The sequence below is a fragment of the Mustela nivalis genome (assembly GCF_964662115.1).
Source record: "Mustela nivalis genome assembly, chromosome: 4".
In the NCBI taxonomy this organism is placed as follows: Eukaryota; Metazoa; Chordata; class Mammalia; order Carnivora; family Mustelidae; genus Mustela; species Mustela nivalis.
Genome location: NC_139023.1, coordinates 26,460,437 through 26,486,411, shown reverse-complemented (window position 1 = coordinate 26,486,411; position 25,975 = coordinate 26,460,437). Strand labels below are relative to the sequence as shown.

General features: G+C 41.4%; 1 protein-coding gene across 3 annotated transcripts in view; it reads left to right on the top strand.

The window, feature by feature from the left end:
* SPATA18 (spermatogenesis associated 18) overlaps positions 1–24,250 on the top strand; it is a 39,565-nt gene extending 15,315 nt beyond the window's left edge. The window contains exons 5-13 of one of the 3 annotated variants that reach the window (XM_082728380.1): positions 4,731–4,826; positions 8,218–8,469; positions 9,977–10,295; positions 11,899–12,057; positions 12,921–13,096; positions 16,306–16,429; positions 18,210–18,293; positions 21,614–21,659; positions 21,930–24,250. In XM_082728380.1, the coding sequence (XP_082584506.1) occupies positions 4,731–4,826; positions 8,218–8,469; positions 9,977–10,295; positions 11,899–12,057; positions 12,921–13,096; positions 16,306–16,429; positions 18,210–18,293; positions 21,614–21,659; positions 21,930–21,937 (1,264 nt within the window). In that variant the 3' untranslated portion in view covers positions 21,938–24,250. Of the gene's footprint in view, positions 1–4,730; positions 4,827–8,217; positions 8,470–9,976; positions 10,296–11,898; positions 12,058–12,920; positions 13,097–16,305; positions 16,480–18,209; positions 18,294–21,613; positions 21,660–21,929 lie in introns of those variants that run through there. The other 2 variants (XR_014311081.1, XM_082728381.1) reach the window with 2 other exon arrangements.
* The last annotated feature ends 1,725 nt before the right edge of the window (positions 24,251–25,975 follow it).

Genomic DNA, 25,975 nt, shown 5'->3' with positions numbered 1-25,975 from the left:
TTTAAGTTTGAAAGGGAAATAATGGCTTATGAAAAATGTAGACGTCTGCAAAAAACTGTGTGTGTGTGTGTGTGTGTGAGAGAGAGAGAGAGAGAGAGAGAGAGAGTGAGTCAGACAGATGTCTTTGAATCTGGGGATAAGATTTCTCTATTATAATAGGTTACCTAAGACGCTGGTCCCCTTGGTTCCATCCCTGGAGCTTCTTCTTCTCTAGAGGTCTATTATCAGCATATATCTATATATCTATATAAATATCTATATGAAGATTATTACATAATATAATCTGTCTTTTGAAAGAAAATAAAATGCAACATGGGGAGGGTTAGAGAAGGTCAGACAAAGAGTAAAATCAAGAGCAAGAGGAAGAGGCTACATCCATCTGACAGATGTGCTCCTTTAGGGGGTATAGACCCCTGGCTGAGAAGTCAGACTCTTTAAAGAATGAGCATTCCAAGATTTTGGAATAATTTGTAGATATAAAAAAGTATTTTAAAGAAGTCAGGCAATGCCAGGCAGCAGCAGCTATCAGTGGCATAGCCAGGGTAGCAAGCTCAAGGATTCACTGCAAAGAAAATCACAAGCCTTGGATTTGCACTTAAGGAAGATGGACAAATGTGTATGAAACGCGTGCAGCCCAGCTATCCCAAACCCATCAAACCCGTGTTTCCTAATTGGAGCCTTGCTCTACCGCTCACATGTATAGGGCAGCAAAGAACTCTTTGGTTAGGGTTTGTGATGGAATAAAGTGTGGCACACTGCCTTGTTCTCTGATGAGATTTCCTTTTAAGGAAAGCATCTCTACAGACTTAGTTTTGCTTGATCATGAAGGTAACAAAAATTTCCTTCTTAAAATGCATACAACATACAAACATACAAAAGTGGCTGTGTCATAGCCAAGGAGGTTTAATGAGGCACAATCATTGCTAATTCAAAATGCATACAACAAAGACAAGGATCAAGGTGAAAAATCACCTGTTATTTCATCCCTGTTAACACTCTGGTTTATTTTGCTCTAGACATTTTTCTTTGTGCGTGCTTGCATGTGTACACACACACACACACAGAGTTACCTCCATACCCAACATTCATGTTGCAAGTGGAATCATTGTCAATGAACAGTTTTATGGCTGCCAACAGTCAACATTTACAAATGTAATGAGAAAAAAAGCACTGCTCCTCTGAATTTCTGCAACTTACTTCAACTAATATCAGCTGATTTGGAGGGAGGTGAGGATAATTACATTTACCACTTCTTTTCTGGTTTATTATAGCCCTTTTCCTGTAAATATCTGGTGAATTCCAAGTTCAAACTACTGTTAGGGTTTTTTGTTTGTTTGTTTGTTTATTTTTGCATTGTTTTGTTTTGTTTTGGCCCTCTCCAGGAGTCTCCTTGGCCCCCCTCCTTCCTTCGACTAGCATCTAGAAGTAGAGGGAGGCTTGCATCTCATGAGGGATGCCTCAGGCTGGAGAGGATCTTTTGGTCTTGTACTGCTCTATGGCTTCCTGCTCCTTCATTTCCAACTGGGCAGTAGAGTCTTGTGCCAAGGGGTGCTGATTTGTGGCTTGTCTGGTTAAATCTTCTGGAGAATTTGCTGGCAACTGCTGCTGGCCAGGCCCTCTGTTTGCCACTAGCTGTGAGGCAGGGCATCAAGACTTTGCTGGTTTTTGACTTCTATCAGCACCAAAAGGAGCCAGGAATTCCTTTGTATCTTGTATCTCCCTCTCTTATCATTATGGCTCCGTAAATACCCATCAGGAACATCAGGGTTCAAGGAACCATGACTACATGGTTTTGTTAAAAAAAAATTATTTGGAAATAATTTCCAATGCAGAAAATTTGTAAGACTAGTACTAAGGACACCCATAGGCACTGTCATGTACCTTTCACACTGTTTTGCTTTATCATTCATGTGTACACTATCTAGATGCATCCTCCCCCCTCTCCCACCACCAAGCCATGTGTATCTCATTTGAAAGTTGCACAGAGGAAGGTATTTGCTCCTTTACCTTGGGTTTCCTAGTTTTGTTTGGTTTTTGATCCACCTGTGGCTCTTATTTTTTTAAGGCATCACAAATGATGCTGTCTGTCCTCCACATTCTATAGTAGCTAAGTCTCTTCTTTCTTACTCTACTTGCCTTTAGAGTCAGGGTGCTACCGGCTGTGAAATGAGTGGCCCACCAAGGAGAGTCCCTGTGTCTAACTTTGTGGAGACCAGATTGGTTTTGACTCAGTTCCGAAGGAGCAAATTCTATAGTGCTGAATGGGGACAGATCTGCCCACGTTTGATGAATTCTCGGAAAGGAAGATGTCTAGACTTGGGCTCTGGTTATGAATCCCACATGTCCTCGTTTCCTATCTCCGATCTATTGGCAAGTCCAGTTGAATCTGCCTGCTAAACTTCTCCCACCCTTGGACTTTTCTTCCTATTCTACCTCCATCGTCCTAGTTCAAGGCCCGGATACCGGTTTCTTCAACCAGTTGTCCCTTCCCTGCTTTCATTCTTGCTCTACTATGATCCATTTCACACAGAGAAATTAATAAAGGCAGACTCCGCCTTAAAAGCTGTTAGTAGCCTCCTTTCACACTTAGAAACAAAATTCTAAACTCCTTACCAGGACTCTCCAAAGCCCTGTGTGATCTGGCCCTACCTCTCTTTCCACCTTCATCTCCTGCCAGGCTCTCCTCACCTAGGCTGTGGTCCTCTTCCTCACCTTGAAACCTTTATGCTCTTTCAGAAACATGGCAGTCTCTCTCTCTGGTTCTTTGCCTCGATGCTTCTTTGTTATCTTTCAGGTCTCAGCTGAAATGTGACTTTCTCAGAGTCTTTCTGTGACCACGTACATCGAAAGGGCTTTCCTTACCTCCGCTCCGTAGTTCTCTTTCACAGTGATCTGGGCAGAGCTCTTACCATAATTTGGAACTTGAAAAGATTGGTTTGCATGTTTCTGATCCACCAGCCTAGAAGCCCCAAAGGGTTACTGTCTTGTATCTGCTATTCTGACACTGTTGTGTCCCCAGCACCCAACATCATGCCTGATACATGGTATATCCTCAATGAATGAATAAACCCCTAATAAAAAATAAATAAAATACATTAACTTGCTTAAAATAATCCTTGGCACCTGAATGTGACTTTCTTTCTTCTCTCTGTAGATCATTCAAGGGTGCCAAATTAGCATGTATGTTTGGTTGTATGTACATGTGTTCACACACGAGTGCCATGTCTTAAGAGAAAAACACAACTATTCCTGTTCATACTCTCCTTCCTTACTTCTTATTTGCTTATTTTAATTTTCTACAGTTTTCTCATGACAAATATGTTCAATATTTTTCTCCATATATACTTTTAAAAACCTGTAACATATTCACCTTTGAATTAAATCACAGGATTTTCCTCTTAATCGCCAGTAGCCCTATTATGAAGTTACTGCTACTTTGGCATTTTTAAAAAGCCTTTAGACATTGTGTTCATTCATCACTACCATGTTCACAGGCACTCTTTGAGGTGATGGGGATAAAAAGATAAGTAAAAAAAAAAATTCTTGCCCTTAAGTAGTTCACAGTGTATTTGTAATGAGAATGTTAGTGTGAACCAAGTGTTGGAGGCACTCTGGAGAAGGGGAGACTGCTTGAGGCAGGCAGGGGCAACAATTGCAAGACCACTCACAGGTTGTCTGCCTGTTAGGGGAGGAGGAGATGGAGGAGATGGGAAGGAACATTGGGTAATCACACCACCTCTTGTATTGCCTGATTGGCTGGAATTTGTGGGAACTTGGTAGGAATCCTAGTAGACCATTATTTCTCTATCTGCTTCACTGCTTAGGATAGGACCCCAGTGTTTGACCTTCCATTCTTCCATCTAAAAGAAAGGAAGAAGACTAGTGTGAGTCTAGACAGCAACTGCACTCTCTTAGCCTCGGATGAAAGAACCTGGATAGTTCAGGGAAGTAGGGTCCAAGAAGTCAAGAAACCTTTGCCCACCTATGATCTCTCACTGGACTAGGGCAACGTAATGGAGAACCACTGGTCTCCATCCAATGTCATCTACACATTAAAATTTTAAATAGACCTAAAGAAATAATATGATTTGTTATGATTTGTCTACAATGAAGAGAGTCCTTGACACTGACAATGACCTAGCTATGTTGAAAACTTAGGAAAATCATGCTCAATAAATTATGGAAGTCAGAGGCATGAAATACTTGGTAGGCAAGTTTGACTTTGGAAGATTTTCTTTGTAGGTGGGCAAATAATTTTTTCTTTATATTTAGGAAGTCTGGGAAAATTAGGTCAAATGCAACTCTACAGTGTAAAGTAATGAGAATACTGCAGAAAATGGTACTAGGAATTGGGCTTTTATAGGGAGAGGCAGCCTGAAGATTTAGTGTGATTAGAACAGATGGATGAGGAGAGAGAGAAGGAGGAAGGGAACAAGTTTCTTTGTCCTTTACATTCTAATGTTAGTAATTATTACATAAGCCCTTTGGTGGTAGTCACTTTGTAATGTCTTTGCGTTTAACCTTGAGAAAGAATCCCTGCATATTTTTTGCATACAAGCACAACATAATATTTGCAATGGCATCTGATTGGATGCAGATGTATCATAACTTAATCTTGTTTATGTTGAACTTATATCATATGCCAAAAGTTCCTGGGAGAACCTATGCCTTGATTTGGAAAGTCTGCCAATTTTGGAAAATCGGTCTTTAGTTACTGATTTCTCTTACAGTCTGGCTGAAACTGAAAAGACTCTTGAAGAAACCAAGAACAGATCGGCCATATCCCTTTTGGCTGCAGAGGAGGAAATAAATCAGCTAAAAAAGCAGTAAGAAAAAAAAAATGACAGGATTTTTGCAGCCTGCTGATTGATCTTTGAATTTAGCTTTTTCGTGCTCCATTACAATACAAAAGAAGCTGTTCACAAAGAGGAAAGGCAGAAATATTTTTATTAATTTTATAAAATTTTTTTCTTACTATTAGAATGTTAGCTATCTAGTATAGAAAAATTTCAAAGTACAACAGAGTGTAAGAGGAACCCAAAGACCCTTTCAAAATTCCAGAGCTAGTTCTTGTTACCATTTTGCAATTTCTTCCAAATGAACTATTAAAAATTGGACTTAATACTGCAAAAATCAGTATGAGTATAAAATTTTGGACCCCATCTTTTCACTTAACATTGTTTTTCTCTATTACTAAGAAAAAATACTGCAAAACTTGGTTTTAAATAGATGCATTGTGTTCCATTATCTAGACATTTCCCTAATATTGAATAGTTACTTTGATACTGATTTTAAACATTGGAAATAACATTGTGATAATCATTGCAGCAAATGTTTAAATTTCAGATTATTCTGTAAATAATCTGGAGGAGGAGAACATAAACACATTCTAGTTGACTCACTATTAGTTTCAGATGTACAACATAGCGATTTGACAGCTCTGTATGTACCTTATGCTATGTTCGTAAGTGTGGCTACTATCTGTCACCCTACAATGCCATTATGGTATGGGTGACTGTATCCCCTATGCCGTGTCTTTTATTCCTGTGACTTATTTATTCCCTATGGAGAAGCCTATACCTCCCACTCCCCTTCGCCCCCTTTGCTCATCTCCCCATGCCTCCCCCCTCTGACAACCACCAGTTTGTTCTCTGTATATATGGGTCTATTTCTGCTTTTTGCTTATTGATTCATTTGTTTTGTTTTCTTAAATTTCACACATTAGTGAAATCTTATGGCATTTGTCTTTCTCTTTCTGACTTACACTTAGAGTAACACCCTTTAGGTCCATCCATGTTGTCACAGAGGGCAAGATCTAGTTCTTTTTTATAGCTGAGTAATATTCCATTGTATGTCTATGTGTGTGTGTGTGTGTATATATATAATATATATAAAATGTGTATGTAGACATATATATAAATATGTATGTCACATCATATCACATATACATATATCACATATTTATCTATTCATCTATCAATGGACACAGATTACTTATGGAAGCTTATTACCATCTTGGCTATCGTAAATAATGCTGCAGTAAATATAGGGGTGCACATATCTTTTCACATTAATGTTTTTGTTTTCTTTGGGTAAATACCCAGTAGTGGAATTATTAGATTTCAATATTTAATTTTTTGAGGAAACTCCATATCATTTTTCACAGTGGCTGCACCAATTCATATTCCCACCAACAGTGCACAAGGGTTTCCTTTTCCACATCCTCACCAACACTTGTTACTTCTTGTTGTCATCTTTCCAGCCATTCTGACAGGTGTAAGATGCTATACCTTCATTGATCCTAATTTTGATCCCCCCCAACCAAATAAGCAAGTGGGAGTTGTGTACACACACACACACACACACACACACACACACAATATCTTTTTGCTGCCTTCACACATGTTCCATTGTTCTGGTTTCTTCTAGAACACCCCAACATTGTAGCTGGGAGTACTGCTCTGTTGTCTACATCTCTCCTCTCTCTCACCATCATTTTCTTTTTTTCTCTCTCTCCTTAGTTTTATGTGCACTTATTCTATGCAAAATTTATTCCTGGGCCATATATTTTTGTTTCTTCAATTTCTTCTGGGATATCTTTTTCTTCTGGGCAACCTCCTCTACTGGTTTAGGGGCAGTCCGCTCTTTTTCAGCAATGGCCATCTCGATGTGGCAGGGAGAGCTCATGTAGGGGTTAATCTGACCATGAGCCTTGTAAATTCTTCGTCACATCTTGGGGGACTTGGCTCACCTGGGTGTGCTCAGTGCCCAGAGAACTGACATCAAAACCTTTAAATACATCATGACTCTTGGCATTTTTAAGCACGGGCAGGGCAGGGATAATTCAGCATTCTTCATGGGCCACAGACCCTGTGTGCAGCCTCACTGTTTGCCCCAGGCACACGTACCATCCCCACCAGTGTAGCGACGGGAGGGCACACTCTGCTTCTGAGAAGCGATGTCCTTCAGATACTTGGTGGCTTTTCAGATCTTCTACCCTTGATGGCCTGGGGAGGCTCACGTGTGTTCTTAAAGTAAAAGTGAAGATTTGAACCTCTAGATTTGCATGATTTTGTAGGGTTCTCTGAGTCACACGAATAGCGGGCCATTTTCAGAGGTCGTCTCAGCCTGCTTAGGGGAAAGAGCTCTCACCATCATTTTCATCTCTTATTTCCTACTTGACAGACCTTTTCAGATTCTTTGACCCTATAATTCAGTGATTTGTTATAGCAGCAATTCTGGTCTTTACCGTTTCCAGTGCAGCGGTTAATTCTGCTTTTGCGTTTTTAGCTTCTCTGTGTCCTCCTTAACCTTAGCCCTTACCTTTTCATCTTCCATCGTTGACCTTTTCATCACAGCATGTTCTCTTTCTGTGGCTTTGCTCCTGCTTTAGCTAGTCATGCCTCTCTGCATCTTTTTTTTTTTTTTTTAAGATTTGATTTTATTGATTTGACACAGAGCGAGAGATCACAGGTAGGTGGAGAGGCAGGCAGAGAGAGAGGAGGAAGCAGGCTCCCTGCTGAGCAGAGAGCCCGATGCAGAGTTCGATCCCAGGTCCCTGAGACCATGACCTGAGCTGAAGGCAGAGGCTTAACCCTCTAAGCCATTCAGGTGCCCTGCTTCTCTGCATCTTTATAAGGATGCCAAGTTTATTTCCAAAGCTTTGTCTCTAGAATACATTATTATTATTATTATTATTATTATTTATTTATTTTTTTTTACAAATTCACCCTTTGTCCTAGTACTGTGGATGCCATCTCCATTGTCATCCCCCCTCCCCCCGCCCCCAGCCATTCCATCTGCTCCGAGAATCAAAGAGCCAATGAAGATAGGAGATTGTATCTTTGGCCAGCTTCAGGACCTAGGTTTTGGAGGTCCGGTGCTTCCAGACTCTGTGCAGTTAGGATCAGCCTAACATAGGACAGCATGACTATAGGCCCACTCTGCTTTTGCTGAAGAATCTGCCTATGTATTCCTTTCTCAGGAGCCTTTTTCATGCAAGCTGCAGATGTGGGGTGGCCCTCTGACCCTGGCAATTCTGCTCTTTTCTGATTGGTTTTTGTTCCTCCTGTGTTTCCATCAGAGTAGTCCAACGCAGGAAAGGCATTGCTAAGTAGAGTAGCCTCTGTGTGTTAGGTATGCCAGTGGTTGCTGGTATCTTTCTCCCACCCTCCCCCCCTTTCTCTTTTCTTTCCTCAATTTTTGTTTTCTGTTCAGGCTTAAATCTCTTCAAATCCAGGAGGACTCCCGCCACCGAAACTTAGAACACAGAAGCACAGAGCACCGGTGTTCGGAGCCTAGAGCCTCCGAACCGAGGACCTCTGAGCAGAGGAGGCTGGACCAGCGAGGCATTGACAAGCGGGGCTCAGAGCAGCGGCCTGAAGTGATTTCCGATTATGAGAAACAGCTCCGAACGCTGAAGGACGAGATAGCGGTTTTGTCTGCTGAAAAATCTGCACTTCAAGGAAGGTCAGACACATTCTCACAGATCTTTTCCTTTAAGTGCTTTTTGGTAGTGGTAAAAGCGTGGCTTGGGAAAGAAAAGCCAATCAAAACGAAATGACCTTTTGTACCCAAACCCCCACAGTATAGGAAACTTAGAATTGCAGAGGGATTGTTTTCTCTAACTAGACCCTTCCAGAGAAAGAAAATACCTCCGGGATTGTTAGCGCTTGGGCCCTAATTAACTGGGGGCTGACATGGAAGCCGAAGGAATGAAACTGAGAGTTATGTGGCTTGAAAGCAGATTCAGGTGGGCCTATTGTGCGTGCATGGTGCCCGTGCTGGAAGAATGTTCCATAATAGGAGCGTCCTGTTCTCTGAGGCCTGGGAGTCCCCTCTCTGGGATGACCACCGGTCATTTTACTTTTTGATGGAGTGTGTGGGTGAGTGTTCTGTGACATCCCTTTCTATTGATGGACAGAATGTTAAGACAGGTCATTCGGAGTTCCATGAGGACAGAGCAGGATGCTTCTCTGGGACCATTTCCTTGTTCTTTTTACCACCCACCACCTCCCTCAGCCCCACAGTGAGCCCTGACCCAAGTTATTGGAGCCACTCCCATACCTGGTGCCCATTTCCCTAAATGCCACCTTAGCCTTGCAGTCTGGGGAGTGATTCTGCCATGATCAGTTGGTACCAGCTTGTGCTGGCTCCCAAGACCTGATTCTGTGCATTTCTGCCTCCCTCCAAGTTCAGTGTGATGTCACATTCATAGCTTGGGATCGGCCGTGGTGACAGTATTTCTTGCGCCATAGAAATTGGCGGACTACTGCCCAGGGCTTTTGCGCCTCTCTCCAGCTTCAAAACGGGCCTCGCATTACCGTTTGCTTCCTAGTTTCTCCACCACTTCCCTCCTTGGCAGCCCATTTCCTTTGATAATCTACCTTGTACTCGTAGCGATACTATTCAAGATGCCCGGCTTTAAAATTCACCAAGTGCTTCCGCATGTGTTCGCTCACCGGATCTTTCATTCCCCGCTCCCGCCCAGAAATCGGGCGAACCTGTCGCCGGTGAGAACTCGGGCTCTGGAGAGGAGAAATGAGTGTGAACGGCCCCACCGCCATAGAACGAGAACACACATCTTTCTCATGGTTGAGTGTTCATCCCGTTTTATACCCTAAAGCTTCTGTGATATGTTAGCACCCCAAGGCTGGGGTACGAAACACTGAGAATGAGAAGCTGATCTCTTTAACTCTGGCTTGCTGACGGTGTTACTTTAGTTGTCTGAGCCTCTGGTTCCTTGGCTTTAGAATGGCCAGCAATCCATGTTGAGCTCCAAGGGCTGCTTAAAGGATAAGTGAGGCGCCAAGTCCCTGCGCAGATAGAGAGCGCATGACCGTGTACTTGACGCCTGGTAGCTCGCGGGGGCAGCTGCTTCCCCTGCCAGGGCGCGCGGCTCCTGGGTGTCACTTGCTGTTCCCGTGGCCAGAAGCGAATCCCAGTGCTTCTCCTGCTGCTTCTTGCTTGCCAACAGGTCCGCCAGGAGCCGGACTCCCAGCCCTGGCCCTCGCAGCCGTAGCCACAGCCACAGCCGCAGCCACAGCCACAGCCACAGCCGCAGCCGCAGCCACAGCCGCAGCCGCAGCCGGTCCACCAGTCCCTCCGCCGCCGTCGTGAAGATCAGGACCCCGTCCCCGAATCGCGCCAAAATGTCCAACGTGGCGCGCAAGGCTGCCCTCCTGTCCCGGTTCAGCGACGCCTATTCCCAGGCCCGCCTGGACGCGCAGTGCCTGCTGCGGCGCTGCATTGACAAAGCCGAGACCGTGCAGCGGATTATCTACATCGCCACCGTGGTAGGTGACGCCGGTGGGGCTGCACCTTGGAGGGCTGGGGCGGGGTGGGCAGCGCTAAGAAGGTGCTGGATAAACCGGACCCTACAGCCTGAACGGACAGCCTGGACCTGAGGTCACAGAGGGAGGGTAGGATCTCCATTTGCTTGCTTATTTCTTCCTTCCTCCAGTTACAAATATTTGGGATGGCTAATTTTTCACAGTCAAGAACTCTTCATATATATCAATACTTATACCGCCCAGGCATTTGTTGAAGAAGTATCCATAAATATAGGATTATCTCAAATGAATATAAACTATGTTGATTTGCACCAGTCTTCCAACTGATTTCCTTTCCTTCTCAAATCAGAAGGCTGATTGTGTTAACTCTTCTGTCTATTGAACTAAGAGTAGTTACTAAAACTTTTAGGACATGAGCTACTTGAGGATGGCAGATTAAAAGGGCTCATATAGAATCTTTAGTTCTCAAAGCAAAGGTATTTGTTCTGTGGGTACCTTACTGAGATAGTAAGGGTCCATTATGAGAAATGAGAAAAACAGTTAATATTTAAAAACAAAAGGAAACACTGGTGTGAGAGCAGAATTATCAGAGTCTACTGAGTGTTATCCTGTATTATTAATTTATTTCAGGAGTCCGCAGACTCTGACCTGAGGGCCAGATCTTGTCCTGCCCTTTAGTTCTAAGGAAAATACCACCTAAGAGCTAAGAATATAAGAATGGTTTTACATTTTTAGATGAGTGTAAAAAAATAATATGACAAAAGACTATGTATTTTAGGCAAGCCTTAAACATTTAATCTCTGGCTCTTTACAGAAAAAAGTTTGCCAACCGTGGTTCATTTCATTAAGAAGTTGGTGAAGGTTCTGTAAGCTTAACGGCCATGTCTCTCATGCATAACTGAGTTTCCTCGGTGCCTACTACATAACAGGCCTTTAATAAATGTTTGTTGAATCAATATACGCCAGGAAACTTGCCGGATACTTGATATGTGTCTTTGTATAATGTAAACACAGATTGATAATCTCATTTTTGGACCAGTAATATGACATTGTGGTGGGATCATAGCATCAACCAGCACTTAAAAAAAAAAAAAAAAGATTTATTTACTTATCTGAGCGAGAAAGAGAAAGGGCATCGGGAGAGAAGCAGACTCTGCTAAGCACAGAAGGAGGAAAGAAAGATGCATGGGGCTTGATCCCATGACCCTGAGATCATGATCTGAGCCGAAATCAAGAGTCTGGTGCTTAACCAGCTGAGCCACCCAGGCGCCCCCTAATCAGCACTTTTTAGGTGTTTATTTAACCACAGACGATCTGTTTCCTTGAACTTCTGCACTGTGCTGCCTCTCGAACTTGAGGTTACTGGAACAATGATCAACTGTCTTGAAATAGATGAACATGCATAGTCACAGATGTATTTATGTACTTTTCAAAATTGAGGTACGTATTTTCTCCCAGACTAAAATTAGTTTTGATCAACTGTATTTAATGTTCAGAAGACCCACATGATGTTGAATTTTTGGTGGGTATTCTTTCTTCTTCTCTTACTTTGGATTTTTTACTCCCCTTCTTCTACCTAATAAATTGGCTGCATTTTTACATGCAGGAGGCATTCCATGTAGCTAAGATGGCATTCAGACATTTCAAGATCCGCGTGAGGAAATCGTTGACACCGTCTCTCGCGGGGTCGAATAACTTTGAAGATGCTGTCTCGGATTATATCATTTGTCATCTTGATCTATATGATTCCCAAAGCAGTGTTAACGTAAGTGTTGGGTCTCTTAGCGGGACTGGTGTGCTGCGGCTGCTCTTTATATGGAAGACCAATAACTCAGAAATCCACCCAGTGCTCAGGATTGCTTTTATGTGACGGGATATCAGAAATGAGCAGCGGCCAACTGACTTTGTAGAACTGGTCATTATTGGCTCTTTCTTAGACTTTTATGGGGAAAAAAAAATAGTCTGACCTTTATAGTTCTAGTCTTTGGATGGGTTCTTAAGACTGGAACTAGAATACCATAGGGCTTAAGAGCAATGGCTTTGAGGAAGGTCAGTGTAGACTCGCACCCTGGCTGTGCCACATCCTAGCTGTCTGACCTTGCACATTTACTTCACCTGTTTGTGCTTTACATGGGAGCCACAATGGCCATGACCCCATCAAGAGTTCTTGAGAGGATTAAGTGAAAAACAAGCAAGTAATTTGCTTAGCATAAGACTTGGCACATAGCAAATACCCAATAAGCCCAAGCTATTATAATTGCTGTTATTCTAGACTAGGAACAAGTTGGCACTTCCTGTACTTGCCCAGAATAGAAAATTGAGGAAATAATGAATAAAAGCCACTCAGTGTATTTACTTTTAGTTTGGTGGGGGTGGGGGAGAGACTCTCTTGGCCTTCAGTACGTCATTTGTCCTTTGCATCATCTTTCCTCTTTCCCCAGTAGGGACTCTTTCTCCTTTAGCACGTGTGCAGCTTTCCTAGTTTACAAACTAGTTTCCTAGTCTACGGTATCTTCACCCATGTGCTCTTTCCCTGCCCCAACCCCCCCCCCCCAACCCATCATAACCCCTTTTGGAGCTTCTTGTCACAGGTTGGTAACAAGGGGATGCCCTCTTTTTGTTTTCCAGGATGTGATCCGAGCCATGAATGTCAATCCCAAGATTTCATTTCCTCCTGAAGTTGACTTTTGCCTCCTCAGCAACTTCATCCAGGAGATATGCTGCATTGCCTTTGCCATGCAGGCTTTAGACCCACCCCTAGATATTGCATTTGGGGCGGATGGAGAAATTTTTAATGATTGCAAGTAAGAGACATAAGAGCACAAGCTAAGGGATTTTTGTTTTTTTAAACAATAAATAACCTTTTCTCTATTGCCTGGAAGCAATTTAGGGAAGAGAGCTCTGGGTGGGGAATCAACAGACATGAGCTGACTTCCAGTCCCTGCCATGTGCTTCTCTGTGCCACAGGGCAGATGCCACAGGGCAGATGCCACAGGGCAGACCCCTCTCCTGGCCTCGTTCTCTTTCCCAGTCAAATGTGACTCAGAGGTGATGTTATCATTTCCTCGGACTATATTGGTCTTGGGGGGAGCTAATGAGTACCCAGAACCTGTCTGGAACACTAAGAAAAGGGGCTGCCCTAAAAACACTCAAAAAAGGAACATGAATGTATATTCCTTTTTACCGGTTTCTACTGCAGTATTTTGGCTGGGTGTCTCCAAGTAGGGCACAGAGATATATCGCTTGTGTCAGAATTACTCAAGTCTTGTTAAAAAGGCAGGCTCCTGGATCACACCCCATGCTATTTTATGCAGCAGGTTTGGAATGGGGCTGAAGAATCTGCCATTTAACAAACACCCAGGTGTTCCTTGCGCACACCAGCATTTGAGACTCATCAGGACCATTGAATTTCTATCAGCTTTTACGTGGTAGATGTTTCCTATGTAAATGAGAAGAAATTAAATTAATTTAAAACATTTTACTGAGGGATGCCTGGGTGGCTCAGTTGGTTAAGCAGCTGCCTTAGGCTCAGGTCATGATCCCAGCGTCCTGGGATCAAGTCCCACATCGGGCTCCTTGCTCGCCAGGGAGCCTGCTTCTCCCTCTGCCTCTGCCTGCCACTCTGTCTGCCTGTGCTTGCTCTCTCCCTCTCTCTCTCTGATAAATAAATAAAATCTTTAAAAAAAAAACATTTTACTGAAACTTTATGGGATCTTATGATACAGCTGGAGGTTACTGGGAGGAGGCCAAGCTAGTGGTTAAGAACACTGTGAGGCTTGAGGCTCTGGCATCGAGCTGCTTGGGTTCAAATCCCAGCTCTCCCACCAATTAGTTCTATAACCTGGGGCATGCTACTTTATTTTTCTGTTTCTTAGTTCCCTCTCGCTGTCAGATGGGGGAAATAATAATACCTATTTCCTGGGTCTGGAGAATGTTAACTGAACTTATTCAGAGAAAGTACTTAGGACACTGCTTGGCATGGGGACGCCTGGGTGCTTCAGTGGGTTAAGCGGTTAAGCTCTGATCAAGATCTTGGGGTCCTGGGATTGGGTCCCACATTGGACTCCATGTTCACTGGGGAGTCTGCTTATCTCTCTCTTTCTACTCTTCCTCCCTGCTTGTGCACTTTTTCTTTCTGTCTCATATAAATAAATACAATCTTAAAAAAGAAAAGAAAAAGACACTGCTTGGCATGTAGTGAGCGCTCAGGGAATGTTAGCTCTTGGTCTTTGTTTAGATAGACGGTGGTGGCCCAATGTCCCTACGAGCTACTGATGACAGAGACTACATACCTTTCTTTTGCTTATCCAAATCACAATAAGGGTGTTTCCGATGGCCGTCTAGCTTTTCCTGCCATTGCCCTGTTGCTGGTTTCTTTCAGATCATCGCTCCTAACACGTGTCCACTCATGGAAGAGCTGCTATTAGAACATTACACTGCAATTGACCTTTTTGATTTTCTTACAGAACATATTATTTTCAATCCTCTTCCCGTATTCCTTTCTCCTTTGCAGAACACATAGAACCACTCAGAAATGTTCATGCACTTTAGTTTATGGAATCTGCACATTTCACAGACCTCTGGGGGTCTTGTGCTTCTGTGCCTTTAATCAGATGGAAGGTGTTGCTTTGTGGAGCAGTCTGTAACCTATACCTCTGGAAGGTTGTGGAGCTGAAACTGGTTTTCCTAATAATGACTATTTGGTTCTCCTTGGAGGATGTCACAGAACAAGTTTAACCTTTAAACAAACAAACAAACAAACACACACAAAAAACCCTGGCAGCCTTTCACGCATTTGAAGCAATTCCTCATATCTTCCTACTTCTGGCCTCATGGCTTTGGGTTTTTCCATATAAAGGGGATTTGAGACTTCCTGATAGAGCAGTTTCTTTGGCCTGTGCTCCATGCTCTTTTGAGTATTCCTATTTAAGTGTCTACACTGAATGTAGTCCCCTGCTTTGAATGGAGGAGTTTAGAGAAACTAATACCCTTTCCATTCTTATTCTCTGTCAATCCAGCTAATTTGTAGTAGTGTTTTCTGCTTTTTTTTTCTTATATAACACTGTTGTTGAACATTTTGAGTTCAACTGAAATCTGTTGTTTACTTGTACCATGATTAAATCTTTAATCACCTCTATTTGTGCGATTATATGCTTTTTGGACTCAATTACAGAACCTCATATGTATCCACACCACACTGTGTCTTATTAGATTCAGCTTATTGTTCCTGTCTGTTGAGCTATTTTTTTTTAAGATTTTATTTATTTATTTGACAGAGAGAGAGAGAGAGAGATTGCAAGTAGGCAGAGAGGCAGGCAGAAAGAGGGGGGAAGCAGGCTCCCTGCTGATCAGAGAGCCTGATGTGGGGCTTGATCCCAGGACCCTGAGATCATGACCTGAGCTGAAGGCAGAGGCTTAGCTCCCTGAGCTACCCAGGCACCCCTGCTGAGCTATTTCTTGATATTGTCATTTGTTTCTCTTTTCCTACCCATCCCTAGCCTTTGAGTGATTTACCTACAGTTCATGAAGGTCATTGGTGAACATGTTACTTATCAAAAGATTGAGAGAGAGCCGAATTCAAGATTTTATTGACTCATTAGTTATTTCACTTTGGGGTATGATCATTGAATCAGTTTCTAACCCACCTACTTAAGTCTATCATCCACCTACGTTTCTCTTATTTTGTCCACAAGGAGAGCATGAGAAATCTTTCAGGATACCTATAGGATTTCAGATGGTCTCTGTCTCCTGTGTTTCCCTGAATGGTAACTTGTAATTCTGAAAAAAGAAGGAATGTTGTTTAGCCTGACCTAGCTTGTTCTATGCGAGTCCATGTTGAGTCCTATCCTTGGTTGCTATTCTAAGAGCCCACAACCATCTCTTTGGCAACAGAATCAGGATCCATATTCCTCTAGACTGAGCATAATAAAAAATGAAAACTTACACTGATGACCTCCAGTTATACTACATCATCATTTAACCTTTTTTTTGTTCTTTTGTGTGTTTAAAATAGGTACCGTCGCAGCTATGACTCTGATTTCACTGCTCCCTTGGTCCTCTATCACGTGTGGCCTGCTCTCATGGAGAATGACTGTGTCATTATGAAGGGAGAAGCTGTCACCAAGAGAGGGGCTTTTGTACGGTGGCCTTGCATAGTGACAATTCATCCCAAGTGTTTGATTCACAAGTTCGAGAACATTTATAAACCCAGAGATTCTATAGAAGAAGTCTAAAGTTGCTTGATAAGGTTTTATACAAAGGAGAGGAAACAGACTGGTTGGGAAAGAAGAGATTCCTTTCTTTGATTCGTCCATGATTCCTCATAATTTCCTGGCAGTGACTTCTTTGTCTGTTGCTCTGTTTATAAGATGAAACTAGTCATATTTGCCTCCTCCATCTTAGAAATATGTTATTATAAAGGCAAAACTCTTTGAGCTTGTCTTATTGGAGGCCCTCTATAATTCTAAGCTTTGGGAAGTGATCAATTAACTTTCAGGAAGCAGTTGGCCAAATTTTTACTGACGATTATCCATGTTGGGAAACGATGAATGTGCTGTTTTTCTCTCCTTGGTATGATGTATAGGGAGTGGGGAGGGATGAAAAAAAGAAGGCAGAGGAGGTGGGGAGAGAGTAGTCCATCTGTTTTGGAGGGTTACTTCCTGTGTGCATTGGTTGTAAAATGTTTTGAACGTGGTAAATAATTGAGCAGCCTTCAAAATGGAGTTGTAGCTATGAAAGTGTATTAATGTGTGTTGTGGTGGGGGCTGGGTGGCTACGGGGGGCTTGGGTATTACATGTAGTTCACACAATGGAGTTTTTATCCTACCTCTCCTAGAAAGAATTAAGTGAATTCTAAAGGGAAGCTCTTCAGTCCAGCGTAAATCCACCATCTGGGTTGGCTCAGATCCCGTTCTCTTTGAGTGAGAGAATAGGGAAGGGCTTCAGTGGCATTTTTCCTAACATAAGGGAGAATGGGAGTAGAGTATTTTAAAAGAACTTAAGGGTTTTTGCAGCTTAACCATTCCACTGTAGTGAATAGTATCTCAATAAATTATTCTGTACTATGAAAGTTGAACCTACAGAAATTGGGTTGGGTTGATCTGACAGCCACCATGGTCTATGATGAATGAACTCATAAAACATGCTGCTTGCTCCTGCAACTATAACTTTCTGTTAAGAAATTCTAATTGTGGACTCTCTGTAGTGCAATTTGGAAGGGAGGGAGAGGAAATAGCCACTATTTGTATATCCTACATCAAGTAGGCATTTTAATTTCCTTCTTCCTCTGCTCAAATATATCACCAACCCAGCTTAAACTCCTAAAACAAAATGTGAAAACCCTAAAAGGAAGTACTTGGAATAAAAGAAATAGTTGAATGAAGGGAAATTTGTAAGAAGGATTTTGCTAGTAAGATCTATTTATAGTCAATATATAGTTTTCTTATTCATTATTTTCATTAGTAGATGGGCAGCCATGTTGATTCCCCTCCCTCCCTCCTTCATTCATTAATTCATTTCATCCAACTGTATTCATTTATTCAATAGTCACTTTTGACTATTATGATTCAACAATGAACAAAAGAGACCCAAATCCCTGCCCACATTGGGCTTACATTCTCTGACACTTCCAAGCTTGAATGTAATTTCTAATGATTTACTCATCAAAATGAAATTCTAGCACCAAGACTTTGAGTATCTCAAAGTTCACTGTGATGGGGTTTTATCTGAGAAACACCCTGAAGTAATTGTCAAATATTGAGTAGCTGTAGGATGTGAAGTCTGTGTCTCATGCTTTTGGTGCCCAGTAAAGGGCAAGTGTAATCGTATCAGGAAAACCTCCTAGTCCATGGGATTGCATATTGTTTGAAGCCATGCGAACTTTCACAAATTACTATTTCTCTCTCTCTCTCTTTTTAGTGGAATTCGGTGCGATCTGTAAGTCGATGTCGAAGCAGGAGTTTAAGCCCTGTCTGCCCCCGTAGCCGTATTGGTTTAAGCACGGTATATATCTAATAATTTTTATGCAAAGCATGTTATGGTTGACATTCTTATCTCCAACAGTCATCTCTACAAGAAGGGATTATAAGTCTATAGGTAGAAAGAGAACCTGTTGCAATAACCCCAAACTGATTTTTATGTTACCTCGCTCTAAGAAATTTATCATTCTAGAAAGAAGAAAGTAGAGGTTATATTTTCCTTAATTACTTCAAAGAATAATAGACTTTGCATATTTCATAGTTTTATTTTTGTTTTGGAATGAAAATGGGAAAGAGATACAGTCTTCTGAACAGAGGATCGAGTGACCCAAACACAGGTCCTCGGTTTCTCTTCAACCTATTGCACAAGTTTTGAGAAATTGCTCAAATGGTCTGGATTCCAGTTATAAAGGGCATTGTAGGTATTAATTTTCCTCCACACTTCAAAGTAGGAAGAATAACATTGGTCTCCTTGTGTATTAGTTCTTGGGAGGATTACTAATACCTCTGTCAAAAAAAAATAACAGCAAAAACATTTTTGAAAACCAAAACATTATTATGCTTCACCACTGTTGATTTATTCAACAAATAATATTTAGTCAATGCCTCTTGAGTACAGGACTGGATCAAGACATCTGGACACCAAATCGGCTAGTAATTTGCTGTTCCTTCGAATAAAAATTCTTTAAATATTTGTTCAGTCTTGTTTTAGGGAGAGTGGTGGAGGAGAACTATAGTTGGCAGGGCTCCAGTTTTCTGGAATTATCTCTAGTCATGCAACTCATGCCTAAACTTCTAAAACTTCCTCTGCAAAACAAAATAAAAAACAACCACCGCCACCCTCCGTTAATAAGGTCTACTTCTCTCAGTTTAGTGAGCATCTATTACTTCAACATGCTCTTTAACAAATATCATTTCCTTTTCTGATGGATGCTAGGGGACACAAACATGATGAAAACATGGTCTCTTCCCTGAATGGGTTTCAATATAGGAAGATCAACATGATTTCAACAAAGTCACTAAGTGTGGTATATGCCACCATCCATGCAAGAGGCATGAAGGACTACAGCCATAGAGGGGATAGGGACTCTTTCAGGACTTGGTAGTGAGGAAGGGGTTCATGGGCAAATTGGTACTTGATTTGGTTTTTTAGAATGGATGGAATTTCAATGAGCTGGGAAATTAAGGAGGAATATCCAGAAAAAGGAAATAGCCTGAGAATGGAAAAGGCATGTATCTGACACAGATCTTTCCTCATAGAGATTTTAATATAACTGACATCCATATTCATGAATAAGTATTTATGGTGGGTAAAAGCAAAAGGATAGTGCATTTAATGGACTGAAAAATAAAAAAGAAATCTTGAGAATTTTATCCTGCAAGAACCTCAATCTCCTTATTCTAAGATGACATGGCTTACCAAAGAGCAGTATTAGACACCTCAAGCATTCACAGACAGGGCAGATTTTTCCTCTGGACTCTCACTGAAAGGCTTATTTATTGGTGGGCAGTGTCCCTCCAATAAAACCCTCATGCAGGACTGCCTGGGTGGCTCAGTGGGTTAAGCCTCTGCCTTCAGCCCAGGTCACGATCTCAGGGTCCTGGGATGGAGTCCCATATCAGGCTCTCTGCTAGGCGGGGAGCCTGCTCCTTCCTTTCTCTCTCTCTACTTGTGATCTCTCTTTGTCAAATAAATAAAATCATTAAAAAAACACACACACAAAAAACCCCTCATGCATGTTTCACACCCCTTCTCTTTCCTGCTTTGTGCCCAAGGAGAATCAAATAATTTAAACTTTAGATGAAAATAAAATACATTTTTTTAAAAGATTTTATTTATTTATTTGACAGAGAGAAATTACAAGTACACTGAGAGGCAGGCAGAGAGAGAGAGAGAAGGAAGCAGGCTCCCTGCTGAGCAGAGAGCCCGATGCGGGACTCGATCCCAGGACCCTGAGATCATGACCTGAGCCGAAGGCAGTGGCTTAACCCACTGAGCCACCCAGGCGCCCCTAAAATACATTTTTTATTAAAGTAGGTTCCACACCCAATGTGGAGCTCGAACTCATGAACCTGAGATCAAGGGTTGCACGCTCTACTGAGTGAGCCAGCCAGGTGCCCCTAAAATATACTATTAACGGTGAAGCCACTGCCCACTTTCTGGCCTTTTCCACCGTCCTTTCCTTACAGTGATTGGGTACACCTGCAAAATAAAATACAAATTTTTTTGTTAGTCTGGTTTTGGGCTTATGAGGTCTTGATGCATCCAGAACAGCTTTCATCTTTGTTAGTGTCTAAAGTTTTTGAAAGCTCAGAGCAAGAATGTTGCTTGTAGTCAGTTATTTCTGAATCATAACAGGTGTGTAGGTATAGGCAATGGATTTTGCTTGGTGAAAGAAAAGGTAAGATTTTTAAAATAAATTTTTTAATTTTTAAAATAATTTAAATGAAATTAAATTATAAATTTAATTAATGAATTTATTTAATCAATAAGTTAATAAATGGTTTTTATTATATATAAGTATATAATAAATAACAAATAAAATGATCATTATTAATAAATTAAATAAATTTAATTTAAATTTAAAATTTAATTTAAAATTTAATTAAAAAATTTAAAAAGTTTTTCAGGCGCCTGGGTGGCTTCGTGGGTTAAAGCTTCTGCCTTCGGCTCAGGTCATGATCCCAGGGTCCTGGGATCGAGCCCCGCATTGGGCTCTCTGCTCAGTGGAGAGCCTGCTTCCCCCACCTGCCCTCTCTTCCTGTCTCTCTGCCTACTTGTGATCTCTGTCTGTCAAATAAATAAAATCTTAAAATTAAAAAAAAAATTTTTTTAAATAAAAATATTTAAAAATGTTTTTAAATAAAAAAATTGCTTTGAAAACAAAGGTGAGATTTTCTGGAAAATGATTCTTTCCAGGGTTTTGGACACAGGAGACATGATTTATATAGAGATCTGATAGAGAGCGTTGGATCATTTTAGCTTTAATTGGGTAATCGTACCACTATTAATAACTATTTTCTGGAAAGTTGAATTCGACACGGTCACAAAGCACCCAATCTCAATGTCTTCAGCAGCTATTAAAACAAACAAATAAGCAAACAAACCAGCTTAGGCCACTGAGCCCAGATTTTATTGAATGACATGATTGAAACCACATTGAGGGCCCATTTACTTCAGGACGTATAAGAGGACTCGCATTGCTCAACTTCAGAGTTGACCATCATAGTTCTAAAGTGCCTCAGAACAACTATTTACCTGGTTTTAGGAATAAAACGTCAAAGGGATTCATTCTTTGAACTCCATCTCCTGTGTCATTCACGTGACTCCTCTGTATTTTCCAGATATCTCGAAGCCGGAGCCCTTCTCCAATAAGATGCGGATTGCCGAGTAAGTGGAAAGGTTTAGACGGCTTTTTAATACCCTTCTTAACCCTCAGCCCCGTGCAGCAAAATGAATGCTTCGCCTCCCGGGGAACATCTCTGACCTCTACCTCACACCTTCATTTTCGGGCCCTTCCGTTGATGGTGCCCTAGCGGGTCCCTTGGGTGACATGGGAGGAGCCTCTGAGTGAGAGGTCACCCCACTTTCATTTAGGTCCTTCCAAAAGAAAGTTGAAGAAAGTGACCATAATCAAGAACTCTTTGTTTTTCTCCCTAGGGTTTTAAAGCCACCAGACGTGTCCCTTTGCTACAGTACATCTGCACCAGCAACTTCCCCAGTGCCTGTCTCCTGTGCCTGCCTCAGAACTCACTAAAGATAATGTGAAAATGCAATTCTGTGTATCCCTCCACACGGAGAGTTAAATGTCTTGGCTTAGCATGTTTGTAACTTCAGATATATTGCATTTTATTTTATTTTAGAGATACAAATTCCATTACTTTGATAAAAATGATTGCATAGGTGTTTAGGATCATATTCATTTGAAGCAAAGTCCCTCAGGGTTTTCATCCTCAAATACTAGGCTCTTCGGTGGCAACTGTAGAAACTTAAGCTGAGGATATTTGCCAAGTGGAGTTGAAAAGACAGAGTCAGTTTAGTGTATAGATGAATCATAAATGTTATAATTGCTGGTATTAGCTTAAGGCTTAGAAACAATATTGAGTGTTTTAGTTTTCTTTTGTTTGGAAGACAGCCCTAATCCCAGGCTGGGGAATTTGTCCTAGTAGCGATGACTTTGGGCTACCCGAAGATGGCATTGATTTCAGAGAATCGAGTTCACTGGCTGGCTTCTCTTTTCCTGATTTGAGACTGTCCTGTTTGGTTTAGTTGGGTACCAATGCCAAAGTTCCTTACCGAAGGAAATGTTCTTGCTTCATAAATGGGGAGAAGTGATTTGGCTGGAAGCCAGCTTTGAGAGAAATGTTAATTACTTCGTGTTTAACTCGTGGGAATGTTTCATACAGTTTTAATGTACATGTTACATATAGAAACGACATGGGCGTGTGCTGTATCTGTTCCACATAGTTATTTGCAAATTCAGTCCTTCTAAGAAGAGCATCTGACTAAAAATATCTAAGCTTGGGGCTTAAAACCAGGGGTACCTTTTATTGATTTTTAAATTGAGCCTCTATACCTTGATTTCTTTACTGTGAAGGACTGTTGAAAAAGTTCAAGTTTAATGTAATAACGGAACATAGCTTTCCCAAGATAAGTGATGTTTTGTCTGCCCCCCCCCCCCACTTTAATGTGGTCTTAAACACAAGACTCATGAATGACTGTTTTCTCTGTGTGCCTTTTGGAGAGAAACTATGAATTGACCACAGCTCCATCTGCACAAACTCAGTGCCCAAACTAGCACCTAATGCTTTTTAGGTGGAAAACAAAACAAAACAAGACAAACCCAAAGCAAGAACTTCTCTGAACCCTCTTGTCCCCTGTGCTGGTAGCTAGAGATGAGGAGAGACCTTCTCCAGCCCCATCCCTTAGGTCTAATGGTCACCAACTTCATTCTCAAGTGTGAGGTTCATTTTTCTCCCTCTGTGTGTCTTTATGTAGTCATCGCATCAAGGCGAGGCAGCCTGCTGAAAGGAGGACTTGGTGTTTAGGTAGTTCCTGTTCTGGCTTGGTCATCAGTTGGCTGTGTGGCCTTGAACAAGTTACTCCTCCTCTCTGAGTCTCAGTTTTATTTTAGAGTGTGTAGGTTGGATGAGATTAGTTGTTCTCTCAATGCTTGCAGATTCAGTGTTCCTTTATAACAAATGTTCTGGTTATTCTGAAATAAAATTCCATGTCCATATGACCCAAATGCATATATACTTTTAAACAATGAGTATAGTATCCTAACTTTAGTACAAAGCAGAAAAAAGGAAAAGCAGTTTTTAATAATATGGGCTTCAGTCAGAAGGCTTCAGTCTTGCCATCCTAGATGATAAGATGAAATCATAGATGCTTACCCCTGTGTGTAATCATGAGCTACAAATGCAGATCAATGAGCATTGTATTGGCAATATCACAAACAGCATTGGATATGATATTCTGAAATGGAGCACAACTCCCAATAAAGTTTTGAACAAAATCTTAGTCATGCCTTGATTTACATAGTAAGCACATTTCTGGAAAAGTCAGTGTACATTAAAACCATGCAACTATTACTTTGTGTTTTGTGTTAAAAAAAAAACCCTTTAAAAAAATCTCACTAAGCAATGAGAATTCATTTTTAGGAGTTGAACTGGGGAACACAGGCCCTACTTAGAAAATGTTGACACATAGCTCAGTTTATTTGCTCTGTATCTTGTCTGGCCACTTGTCATTTCTCAGGTCTCTCATTTGAACTGTAACCACACAGGGAACAGTGGTGAAGAGTCTAGAATAATTTTTGGAAAGGATTCACAAAAGCAAAAAAGGTTGACCTGTACTCATCTGGGCACACACCTTAATCTTAGTAACTTTGAAATATGAAAAACTCCTGCTTTGTCAACAGGTAAATGTCAATTTCTGTATGATTGATTCAACATCTAATAAAAAAATCAAGAAAAGGAGCAGTTCTGTATCTGTAGATTCTTTGCTATGAGATGCTTTCTTTCTAGATCCCCAAGTTGAGCAATAGCTTTTCCCCATCTCCATTCTGTAAGGTCTGAACCAGGGCCATGAATTCATTCCGTAAGTCTGGACCACACCCCTGCTCTGGTGTTAACCCTTTGATTGCTGCAATTTTATGCTGTAGCTTAACAGCCAGCTTTAGTTAATTTTATTCACAATCTATTGTCATCATATTCGAGATACCGTCTCTGAATAGTGCTTTACCATTTTTATGGAGCTCACACTTAACATTATTTCAGTTGCTCCTACAGCAAATTCAGGTGTGTCTTCAACTTATAGGTAAGGAAGCTGCTCCTCTGATACACCATGCCAACTTCTTCCAAGGCCTTTTTGTTCAGGATCACGTTCTTTTTTTTTTTTTTTCTCCCCTTCTGTCATGGCCTATAGCATCAGTTCTTTTGTTTACTGGTTCATACATTCCTACACTCTTGAACACTTACTCAGCGTGTAGCCTGGGTATGCTAGATTCAGTACCCACTCCTGGAGGTAGAGCAGTGGACAGGGTTCTGGCCCTCGGGAAGTTTGATGTCATGTCCAGTTGCATTCTTTGGTCACAGGAGGCAGATAATGACAGAAGACAAAAAAGAAAATGGAATCAGCACAGCATATCAGTTGAGGGATTTAAATAGATTAATTGGGAGGGCAAATACCCATATAGAAGGAAGTTATGCAAGGCAATAAGAGATATGTGGTGAACTGCAGAAGAGACCGTAACTCAGTGCAACTCACTTGTCATTCACAGGTGAATTATTCAACCTTTTAACAAATACCTACTACACCTATGGTCCCAGGATCATTAATAATAAAATGAGTGTGAGGAGGAGGAACTCCCAAGGTCAGTTTTAACCCTTCCCATTACTACAGCTGTGCATTCCACCTGCTGTTACTCCTAAGCTCCAGGGTGATTTGCAGACCATTCTAATTCATTTCTAGGCACACCACGTCCTTCATGAGGAAGACTGCTGCCAATGGTGTTCTATAAGGTTAGAGTTGAGAGATTTCTTAGTAGTATGATTTTGGATAGTATCATACCTATAATTAAGGGCAGAGGGTTGTGGAGCTCTTAAGAAACTAGTATTACAAACTGCATTAGGTCATTGAAATGTGAGCCCAGGAACCATATGGGTAAGTGACATTCAGTGGGTGTCTACCGTTCAAATACCAAAGCAGTGAAGTCTGTTGGCCTTAATACAGTGAGTGAACAGGGGCCTTGGAAATAAAGCAGGAACTAATTTTCTTATTTTAAAATGAAATGTAATGGGACAATTTTATGCTTTAAAAATTGCTCACTGGGTGCCAACATGAATATTATACTTTCCATAGTTTCACTGGCAATTAGTGTTCCAAGACTGGGCCGCTAACTCTGTTTTCTATTGGATGAGCAACAAAAGAATGTGACAAATGGGTATGTAATACTCTATTTCAGTAGAGTTTAAGCCATGATTTTCGTGATACAACCAAAATAATGTATTGAAATATGTTGTGAAATATAGGTTAGAAAAGGTCTTTAGTAATTGGACAGATGTCAGAAGATCTGGAGTACCATTTGATAAATCAGACCTTTTAGCAATTGATAGCTGTTCTTGGGAGGCTGGGGTGAGACATTTCATTTCTCTTGTCCGTAGTTTTCTTGTCTTAGACCAGGGAATAAGGTTTGGAGCCAT